This window comes from Medicago truncatula, chromosome 8 (genome assembly GCF_003473485.1).
Source record: "Medicago truncatula cultivar Jemalong A17 chromosome 8, MtrunA17r5.0-ANR, whole genome shotgun sequence".
Classification (NCBI taxonomy): domain Eukaryota; kingdom Viridiplantae; phylum Streptophyta; class Magnoliopsida; order Fabales; family Fabaceae; genus Medicago; species Medicago truncatula.
The window spans coordinates 1,782,441-1,794,043 of record NC_053049.1 but is presented as its reverse complement, the minus strand read 5'-3'; the positions used below and the strand labels follow the sequence as shown (position 1 = coordinate 1,794,043).

At 33.8% G+C, this 11,603-nt stretch overlaps 2 protein-coding genes across 2 annotated transcripts; one reads left to right on the top strand and one right to left on the bottom strand.

Moving 5' to 3' along the window:
• Window positions 1-2,984: 2,984 nt before the first annotated feature.
• LOC11434992 (ATP synthase subunit delta', mitochondrial) lies at window positions 2,985-7,085 on the top strand. Its single transcript, XM_003626721.4, has 2 exons — window positions 2,985-3,359; window positions 6,522-7,085. Exons 1-2 carry the CDS (start codon window positions 3,111-3,113, stop codon window positions 6,864-6,866), a joined length of 594 nt encoding a protein of 197 aa, XP_003626769.1. The 5' UTR covers window positions 2,985-3,110; the 3' UTR covers window positions 6,867-7,085.
• A 902-nt stretch (window positions 7,086-7,987) lies between these two features.
• LOC11419881 (putative clathrin assembly protein At4g02650) lies at window positions 7,988-10,600 on the bottom strand. Its single transcript, XM_003626720.4, has 2 exons — window positions 9,842-10,600; window positions 7,988-9,337 (listed from the first exon to the last, which is right to left on the bottom strand). Exons 1-2 carry the CDS (start codon window positions 10,521-10,523, stop codon window positions 8,253-8,255), a joined length of 1,767 nt encoding a protein of 588 aa, XP_003626768.1. The 5' UTR covers window positions 10,524-10,600; the 3' UTR covers window positions 7,988-8,252.
• Between the last annotated feature and the right edge of the window lie 1,003 nt (window positions 10,601-11,603).

The window sequence follows — 11,603 nt, the reverse complement described above, 5'->3', positions numbered from 1 at the left end:
TGTTTTGATACTACCATGTTTTCTTCCTATATATTAGGGCTGGACAAGAAATTAGATAACCGGCCTAAACCGTCCGGCCGAATGGGCCGAAACCCGTCGGGTCGGTGTTTCGCGGGTCACCGGGTTGAACGGTTCTAATCAATTGGGTACATGTGGTTTGTGGTGGTCGATTACGGGTGGGAATGAAGGACCCATCGAAATCTGTTTCCGCCCAACCCAAACATATATCATGTGTAAAATCCAGCCCAATACGAAAGTAAGCCCAGTCCAAACCCAACCCAGAGATATAAAAGCTTGAGTTAAGAGATGAAACCCTAATTTATCATTGTTGTTATGCGCCGCTGCTATCTCTTAGAGTCAGAATCCTCAACGTTCCTTTCCTTAGATTCATACCCAAATCCTGTTTCTGTTTCTTTCCTTCAAATATCTTCCAGAAACAATCAACATCCCAATCTTTCAAACAATCTCTACCTTCTATTTTCCAGAATAACATCAAAGATCACAAATCAACAATATTTATCAAATTGGTTAATTATTATTTGGTTAAGTGTAATTATTTTTATGTTTTTTGTATCATGTGTGCCTTAAGACTTTGAGTTTCCTCCATTCTCAATTTTCATTGATTTTCTTCATTTCAAGTACAAGTGTATTGTCGATTGAAAATAGCTACAAGCTATTGGAACTGCCATTAAATTCAGAAATTGGATAAACTTGAGGAAGCAATTATAAGAAGTGACAATGTTCAAGGAACTGTATCATATTGTGCATTCATCTTCCTTTGTCTCTCATTCACGTCAATCATACTGAAGTTTTTTTTTTTTTTTTTTTCGATTAAGTTTTATGGCAAAATTAATTTGGCTTATTATAGTTATCACCGACGAAACCCACCCGGTAATCCGTCTTAACCGAACAAACCAAAACCGATAAAACCGAAGGCTAAAACAGTCAGAATTGGGCCATAGGTTAGCAACCGTGGGCTTCCGCGGTTTTAGGTGTTGGGGCCGATTTCCGACCGAAACCGACCGATGTCCAGCCCTACTATATATATAACCCTATGTCTTTACATTTTTCTATCCTTGAACCATTTTATTTCATTTATTTTCTTTTTCATTCCAATTGTTCAATATGGCAAACCAAGACCAAGTTTTACCCAATTTTGAAAACCCCAACTTTCAGCCTCATGAAAACCCTGCTATTAGAAACAGGGAACGCATAAAAAATATTGTTACCCATTCAATCCAATTCACCCTCATGCTTGGTACTTTTGTAGCTATCCAACTTCAAAATACCATTATAACTATGTTAAGGAAAAACAAGATCATGAAGGTCTTTGTGTTTAATCTTGTTATAATAATACATGTTTTCTTCATTTTCACCCTTTGGCTCACTTCTATTGAAGAATCTGCTAACTATGCAGTATTTGCTCTATATCATACTTGATGGTGCTATGTCATTTTCTTTTTTGAGGCTCTTTGACCATAAATTTGCATATATTTTGATGGGTACGTGGACATTTACCTTTATCTATGTGGTTTTCTTGAAATATGATGACATTAAAACACAATTCCTTAAACTTAAGAACATCTTAAGGCTTAAATTTAAGCGCATCTACTACTGTTGTAACCAGAATCAGGAGGATCATGCCAACAATAACAACAACAACAATCATGGCAATGGAAATGTGTAGAGAGGAAGTAGTCTTAATCTTTAGTTTCATGTTATTCTCGTTTCCCTTGTTTTTCTAGGTTGCTTAAATGTTTTTATCTTCTGTGTTTCTTAGTATTCCAAGGACTATAAGCCCATTCCTTTGATTTTCTAGGTTTTGTTTAGAAAGTATTTGTAGTTTGCTACAAGTCCATTTGCTTTAAGCTCCAAGATACACGAAATTGTCCAGATTATATAATCCAAAAGTAGTTCGGAATATATAATTCGGATTATTGCATTGAGCTAACATATACAATAACACAAAGATTTCTGCTCTTCTCCCAACTTATTTACTTTTTTCTAATTTATCTATTCACTTTATTCAAATTAATTTATTTACTTTATTCTAATTTATTTATTCACTTTATTCTAATTTATTTATTTACTTTATTCGAATTTATTTATTCAATACGCAATCATAAAATAAATGCAAAAATTAACAAAAATTATAAATATAAAATATCATTTGATTAGTATAATTCTTATTACATTTATAATGGAGTAAAACTAAATCTGCGAAAAAAAACCACTAGAAAACCTACCTACTTGGGGTAAAACTAAAAAAAAAAAAAAACCAGAAAACCTAACTTCTTGTGGTAAAACTAGAAAAAAAAAAACCACCATAAAACCTAGCTTCTTGTGGTAAAACAAAAAAAAACCGCAAGAAAACAAACCTCCCTAGGGTAAAACTAAATCTGCACATTTAGTTTTACCCTTGGAAAATCTGCTCACCGATCATGTTTTTACCCCAAGATTGACCTCTTTTTACACCTAAATAAAGACTAAAAAAAGAAGAAAAAAACACCAAAATAAAGACTAAAAAAAGAAAGAGATTCATAGGTGGGAGATAGTGAGGAGGGGAGTGAGAATTTTTGATGATGTGAGAAAATGTGGAAGTTTGGAGGTATATTTATAGGGGGAGATTGTAACATAGGTTATATCTACCGTAAATATAGTAAAAAAGAACGTGTAAAACATAGTAAAAACGTGTGTTTTTGAGCTCAGACCAGCTGGACAACCTGCGTGAGTTAACCCGCGTCTATGCCAGTGGTGCGTGCCTTAAGCCACACTGAACTCTATTAGGTGCGTGAGTTAAGTCACATAGCGTGACTTAACTCCGTAGGAGTATATATGAAAATTCAGTTGGGTGCAAGTGTTTTTGTGTTGCGAGAAGAGCAAAATTCTAACACAAAGCCCAAGCCCATAATACCAAACCCATTCATAGCCCAAGCCCATAATACCAAACCCATTCATACAAGTCCAAGTCACATACATTGCTTACAATTTCACAACCATTCTATTCTCTCTTTCACACTCTCTCTCTACTTTCTCTTTCTAAACAAAAACACTTTCACTCATTTCTCTCTCCGACTTGCGAGCCCGAGCGATCTAACCCTACAACCACCATGTTCCGCCGCGCAACATCTTCCCTTTTCTCACGCGCCGTCGCCACTCGCCGCTTCTCCACCGATGTAGCTACCCCCGTCACTGATTCCTCCTTCGTTGAAGCTTGGAATAAAGTTAGCCCCAATCTTGATCCACCTAAGACACCAGTCGCTTTCATCAAATCTCGTCCTCCTATTCCTTCTACTCTTCCAACCAAACTCACAGTCAATTTCGTTCTTCCTTATGCTTCTCAATTGTCCGCTAAAGAGGTTCATTTCTTCCCTAAAATTTCATTCAGATTTGTGCTTGTTATTGTTGTTGATGATGACGATGATGATTATGTATGGTTTTGTTTTGATTTGTGAGATTTTAGATGATTTGGTTTTGATTTGTGTTTTTGGTTATGCATTTTTGGAAATTGGTGAATTGGGATTATTGTGGATTAGGGTTAAATCTCAATTAGTGAATAGGGATTATATTGAAATTGGTGAATAAGAAAATGATTTTGATAATTTAGAGATTAATTTTAAAGATTTTTTAATAAAATAAGCTACATTGTGTTTGTTTAAGGGAATGATAATCACTTTTTTTAAAAACAAATTAGTTATAAAAAAATGTTTTTTTTTGTTGTTGGAGAAGGTAGCTGCTTCTTATTTGTAGTTGTAGTTTTTAGATTGTTGGTTTTGCATTTTTGTAGGATATTGTGGAATAGGTTTAAATTGGATGAATTCATTTGTGGAAATAACAAAGTGATTAGGATACGGTTAATTGAGTAAAATAGGGATAAGGAAAATTATATGAGAGCAATTGCTTAGGATTTGGATTGAATTATTGGAAAATTTATTTGACATGATTTATGATAGTATGTCATGGTGTCATTAGGGGCCTGTTTGGATCTGCTTAGTTACACTTATCTACTGACATAAGTTTTGTGACATTATTTGGGAGAACTTGTGAAAACAGTTTATGACATTGTTCATAAGCTGTTTTCAGCTTATTTTCACAAGGTCACCAAGATAGCTTATGAAAACAGCTTATAAGTAACTTTATTTTATCTTTTTCTATAGAAATAACTTATACATAAGCGCTTGTGCTATAAGCTGCAAGTAAGTTGTTTATCAAAACAAGGCTTAGATCTATGTAGTTAACTCTAACTAGTGGAATTTCTTTTTTGTAGTATTTACGGGCTTACTAATGATTTAACTTCAAAGGATAAACAATGTACAACAATGCATAGTTTTTCCATTTATGTTAAATAAAAAACTGAATTTAGGATCTAGTTGTTGTCGTGCTTGCTGTTGTTTTTTCTTTTATCTGTGGAGATTGCATTCTTTATGAGTAGTAATGCTTGCTTTAAGCTCATTTCTTAACCATGCTCCATTTTCTAGGGCTGTTATCACTACTTAAGACCTTTTATTTCACCATTTATTATTGAGATTTCGTTGTCCTTATGTTATGTTTTTGCCCACATATTTCAATTGCTTGAGGATTAAACCTGCATTCTTTTCTAGTAGGTTGATTACTTCCTATAAGTGGTTTAAGATTTTGCTGAAACAATTTTGTTGCTTTTGTCATGTAATCTTATAGAATTGTCTATTGATGAAACTTGCAGTTAGAATATAATGATTTTTGTGCTTATAGACTTTTTTATTCTTTGTTTTGTGGGAATAACACAACCCTCAGATTTTAGGATTACCTGGATAAAATAATGTTGTAGGATTTCAGTTGCTTCTTCTTAGTGTGTTATCTCCTATGAAGCACTGCACTGATACGTCACTTACACCTCGACACCAGTAATAATTTGAGATAGTTAATTAATTGAATATAATCACTTGTGTCGGTATTGTGTTGGTGCCACCGTGCCAGACATTGACATGCCTTCAATTAGAAGTGTTGGTACTACATAGGTTATCTGCATTTCTTGAAGAATGAATTGTTTATTGATACCAAACAGAACATGAAGCCTTGATGTGCGTGTCTTCTCATGTCCTTTCTCTTGTTTTATCTCAAATGCTACATCGTGGTATAAATACAGTCAAACAAAACATAGACAATTTTTTAACTTCTGGAAATTTAGAAAAAGAACAAGGTTGCTGGTTCCAGGCAATTTACTATGCTTAACATTGGTTAACATAGATAGACTTCCCAATAATCCATGAAAGTGACATTTGAAATGAGCACCGTTGATATTTTACACGTTTAAAGTTGAACAGTTGACCATGTGATTTCTGAGCTTTGTATATGAGGAAATGAGTTTTTTTACCGTGAAGTATACATTTTGGTTTGTGCAACAACTCTTTTAAGGACTGGGTTTTGAAACTCTTTCATTGAACATTTTTCATATGAAACGGGCATCTTGTTTCAAGCGTGCTATTTCAAGCTTCAATTATATATTTTTTTAATGTGTTAGAACGGATAGAACATTATGGCGTAATTTGATCCATGTAGCCGACCCCACTTAGTGGGATAAGGCTTGGTTGTTGTTGTTGCTATTGATGTGTTAGAATGGATGAGTATTCATACAATACAAGATAGTACTGGGGTTTGGAATAAAAGCATTTCAAAGAATTGAAGTAACTCCAATTGTGTAAAAGATGGTAGAGTCTCATCATAGGGGGTTTGTGGAGAAGACCCACTAGTATCAATAAGGAGAGTAGATCAAATGAAAGGTACACCAATAGTTAGTGGCTCAGAGAGATTAAGAGTTTTTTTGTCAAACTATCTAGAGGGATTTGGATATAAGCAGTCTCAGCAGGCATGATTCATGATAGGATATTATAGCATTGTTCGATCCCATGTAGTTAACCGCACCTAGTAAGGGTTTTAGTTGTAGTTGTTGTTAAGTGTCTTTTGGATTTTCAAATTATTTAGCTGTCCACTACAACCTGTGTACAAAATATAATCATGTACGATGCTTTTTTTTATATATTGTTATAATGGATTTTCAAACCATTTACATTATTTATAGAGAAATTTCTTTTACTCATTTTTCATGTCTATAGTAGTGTTTTTAGCAATGTTTATAATGACATTACTGCTAGAACATATGCATTGGTAAATTTTGAAAAAAGAAGTGAGTGATAAAAAAAAATATCAAACTGTGATAAAAGAAGTGACTGCTAGAACATATGTTTCATGTTGTCCATGCAGTAATCCTACAGATCTGTGTGATGTTCGTTCTTAATCCTTGTGGAATCCATGGACCACACTGGGAAAGAATGTTGATGGTTAATACCTAATAAAATATTTTACTAGGGAACTTCACATATTTGCCTGTTTAATTATCTATACTGACAACGTTGGTTATCTAATTTATTTTCTAATGCGGCCATATCCCTGCCCTCACTGATTCCGTAGTTTTTTTCAGTTCTGATGTTAGAAAATTCCTGAATTCTTCTTCCCTTGGAAAATGACACAATTTAGTTTTATAGGTTGATCTGGTAATAATCCCAGCCACAACAGGCCAGATGGGTATCCTCCCAGGACATGTTTCAACAATTGCAGAGTTGAAACCTGGGGTCATGATTGTACAAGAAGGGAATGATTCGACCAAGTATTTTGTAAGCAGTGGCTTCGCTTTCGTCCATGCAAACTCTGTTGCTGATATAATCGCTGTTGAGGCCGTTCCACTGGATCAAATTGATGCAAGCCTAGTGCAGAAGGGTCTTCAAGAGTTCACTCAGAAGCTCAGCTCAGCGACAACTGATTTGGAGAAAGCTGAAGCTCAGATTGGAGTTGATGTCCATAGTGCTCTCAACTCAGCTCTTACAGCCTAAGTACTGTAGTTGAACTTTACTTTTTGAATTGTTTATTTCCCCGGTTATTTTGTCTCAGTGTAATCAAAGTTGCTGAAGAACATTATCATCATGTATTTGTGTTGAAACCGAATTGACGGAATAATATATTTCAACAGCTTCCATCTAGCTCCAGGAAGTTGAGCAAGACCTTGAAATCAGAAACAAAAGCTTGATAAATATATTTTGGATTATATGCAATATGATTTCAACTTCATAAGCACATGCTTCGTTTTGGTTAAGCGTATTAAAATTCTATGATGTTATCAAAGGTAAGCACTTCATCCCTAGCTATACTGATCCCAAAACTCCTTATGCTAAGATTATGTTCAAACTGAATATGATAATTTTCATCTAAATTTTTTTATAATGAAAGAGTGGGTGTTAACAAATATTTGGATGTCTTCTCCCAAATCAAGGCAGTGATTTAAATGTCAAATCATAGTGTTTGCTGTAATAAGGTCGGTACTCGGTTAAGGCATAACTTTATTTTCAGTAGTTAATAATATACACGTTTAAATAGTTAATATATGATTACCAAGCAAACAAAGGAATACAAAGTTTTTTCTTTTACAAGAACAATGGAATACATAGTTATTCTTGTAGAATCAATTAAATCTTATTTAAATGGTACTAAGAGGAAACAAATAGTTTAACAAGTTAAATGTAGAAGGTTCACTTTACTGTGTATTGAACTAATTCATACAAGTTAAATAAGTTAAATGTAGAAGGTTCACTTTAATGTAGAAGAATTTTGTAATCAATAATTCTTTTTTAATATAAAGTCAGCTCATTCATAGGAGAAAAAAAATGATTTGTGCTACATTCTAATATAGTTTCAAATTTTAAAGTTAAAAAATTCTTCTTTGAATTTATTTGATTAGCTCACCAAACTTATTTATATTTTATTTTTTTAATAAAAAAAGTTATTAATCCAATAATATATAATTTCAAAGAAAAAAAAGTTCTAACTTAAAAAGATCAAGATTTTATACTATCAGTTAAATATGTGTAATAAGCTGGTGGACTGAATTTCCACTTTTGTGTGTGATCAATTGCAAGAAGCTTATAATTTATAAACAAGTTCTTCTATAGCTGTCCAATTACATTTTACTTCACCTTGGGGAGAAGGTGGGGGAGGGAGAGGGAGTTGGGTTGGTACCTATGAAACACAAATACTCCTCATATTAAGTGTGTCTCGGTGTCGGATACGTATCGTGTCTGGTACCGACACTATACCGACATATATGATTACATTGAATTATGTCCTTTTTCAAACTATTATCGGTATTGACGTATCGTGTTTCGTGTCTGTGTCTGAGTCTGTACTTCATAGGTTAGTACAAACTAATGAAGAATTCTTCCTAGTCAATGATAATAGTTCCCATAATGATTTTGTTGATACCCTCCCATGTAGAAATTACTATTAGGTTGTTGCTGTGTTGCAAATCCAACTTGTCCTTGCATTCCATTTTTTGCATATTGCTGCCAAATTGCTTGTTCTTCAGCTAATAGCCTTTGTCTCGTCTCCATCTCTGACATTTGAACATAAGCTGGTGGTGCTACAAGCATTGATGCTGCAAATGGATCTTGAGAACCATTCCTTGATGTTGGTGGTGCTGGCAATGCTAACATTGTTGCTTCTGACCTTATTGCAACACTGCTAGCACTCCCATAACCATTCATTCCTTGCAGAGATGGTTTCTGATTATACATGCTATCCAATAACAATGTATCAAATCCACCACCTAATGATGGTTTCTGATTAGGCAAATTGGTACTTGATTGAACCAGTGTTGTTTCCCAATCTGATACATCATCAAAAGCATGCCACGGAAGAGCTTGTATGGTATTACTTGTTGTATTTGGTAACTCATCAAATAATGCCAATGCTAGTTTGTTTCCAACATAATCTTGATTTGTCATACTGTCAGTTAAATCTAACAAATCACCTTCTGTTTGCACTATTTTTTCTTCTTCCTTTTGATCTTGTTCTTTTATCTCTTCCTCTACTTGTTCCTCATTGAATCCTTCTGGTGGTGGAAGTGCTTTGATTTCATTCATATCTTCTTCTACTTCATTTTCTTCTTCATTCTTTTCATTATTTTCTTCTTGTGTAATCAGCTTATTTGCTTGTGATACGAGAGATTTGTCTCTAATGAACTGATCCATGAGGTCTAACTTCTTCGTTGTGACTTTTTCAATCTCTGGATACTCGGAAGAACGTCCGATGCCAATACTTTTAGACCAGCTGTAAAACAAGTCTAGCTCGTCATACTGTTTTCCAACGCGACAGAAAACGTCGTAAACCTTGTAGTATTCTGGTACTTCCATTTCAGTGAAACGATCGATGAAGATACCTAGTATGCTTGTCATGTCATGATATGTTTGAAAACTCTCCTTCACAATTGGGTAGAGTGCCACTATCACCATTCTATGTGTCTTTGCTCTACCTGTTCAATTCAAATAAGCATCAGATTGCTTCTTGTGCTTATATATGCAATTTTGTTTGAATTCATTGAAATTTGAAAGTATGCATTTTTACAAAACCAGTTGGCAACTAAGTATAAGAATAATGTAAGATGCATGAAGAGTTTTGGTCATGCAAATATAGAGGTTTTTGCTTTTTAATTCTTGCAAACTCAATCTAATTATTTGACACTGACATGACTAACAAAAATACACAACCCTGCGCGCATTCAGCCACTTATGGACCGTCTGGTTAAGATCAGGCAGTCCAAATAGTAAGATCGGTATTTTAGATATAAAGAAGAAAAAACTGTTTATAAGGTGAATTCTAACCACTAGGCTGGCTACCTGACCAAAAAAAAAAAAAAAAGAAGGAAAAACTGTATCAAAATATGGATTGTCTAATCTTGATCATACGATCCTAACCGCATGCAATCACACTACACACAATCTAAATCCAAACTTTTTATGTTCTAATCATTACAAACCTGTTGGACGACAAGCCATAAATCGCTCAAGCAACAGCTGCAAATGCTGCATTCTGGAAAATAGATCGTCAGTCTTCATTTCACGCAACGGAGTAGATCTCACAACAATCTCTTTATCCCTATCTCTTTCTCTATATCTCTCTCTTTTGCTTTCCCTTGATTGTTCTTCCTCATCTTCATCATACGCGAACCGACCACTTCTTCCACGCTTATATTGCATCCTATACTCAAGCCTCTCATCTAAATACAGCGCGTACGTGCGAACAAACGAAGAATAATCCCATGAATTAGACTTAGACTTGTCCCTAAAATCAGACATGTTAAGAAGTCGAGTTCCACGTTGAGTTGAGAAGAATATTTCTTGTTCATAAGCACGATCACCATCAGCCAACAACCTTTGAATCAAAACAAGTGTTTTTAAAGCAACTGTCCAACTGCTTGTCTTGATCAAACGTTTAGAGAGTGTGTTCACACAAGAACTTATGAATGCTCGTGAGTAACATGTTAAGCTTAGAATCTCTCTAATGTGTCTTTCTTCAGCTGGATTTTCATCATGTTTTGTTGCTTTAACAATGGCTACTTGAAGATCACCTATTGAGGCACTGCTTCCAACTTTTGCTATGCCTATGCTTGTTTGATCTTTCACTGCTCCAATGGCTCTTCTTAATGTACTTTGTGACATTGTTTCTTTATAAGGTAAATTTGACTTGTTTGATTAGGCTATTGAATGTTCTAATTTTGTAGCTCTGAAATTCTTTGAATGTGACCTGAAAAAAAATATTTTTGCACATTTGTCATTTTGAATTATACCCTTAGTTAAATTTTCTATTAGTGAATTACCAATTCGATAAAACACAATCCGAAAAAAATAAAATTCTCCAGTCATATTAATCGGTTTAAAATAACTTTAGAGACAAATTGTCTGATACACAAAGACTATTGTGACAAGTAGATTATTACTTTCAATAATTATTTTGAAATTTCTTCTTTAAATTTATTTTGAAATTTTGTTAATGCTAGACAATTTTAAGGATAACATCAATTTTACTCTTTTATCAAAAAGAAATTTACGGTAAAAGACTTGTAACATTTCATTAATGAGAATTTTACGAATACAACGAGGAATATCGAAAAAAAAATGGAAATGTAGGGCAATGCAAAAGAAAAATACAAAGGGATACCTGCTTATGAATATCTTTGCATGCAGAAAATATTATAAACCCAAGCAGCACAATTAGATATATGAATTTGAAATGACCTTAATGTCAAATGTTGAGAAGGGAAATAAGCAAGAAAATTAAAAATCTTTGAAGGAAAGATAGTTGTTTTTTGTTTCTATCTTTCCTTTCTTTTTCCCTCTCCCTTCCCAATGTTCTTCTGTGTCAAGGTGTTATGACAAAACTCAAATTTGTCAAGCATAGCCCACTTTTCTAGCATCAAAATGTGGAGAACGATATGAGATGTCATTACAGGTATGCATTACTAATCAATACTAATTAGTTTGTATTTTCTAATTACCCTTTGACCTTTTCAAAATACTTGTGACCAACTTAATTAATTTTACGTAGGTTTTTTTATGTAACATTTTCATTATTTTTTTCATTTCTTTTTGTACATTTTAATTATTCCCGTGAGCTTAGTTCAGTTGGTAGGGATTTGAGCTCTAGCCCCTAGATTACTTGACAAAAAAATAAAATTATACTTCATATTTATCAATCTGATTTTAGAATAGATTCTTGCTCTTTATTGTACCAAAAAAAAG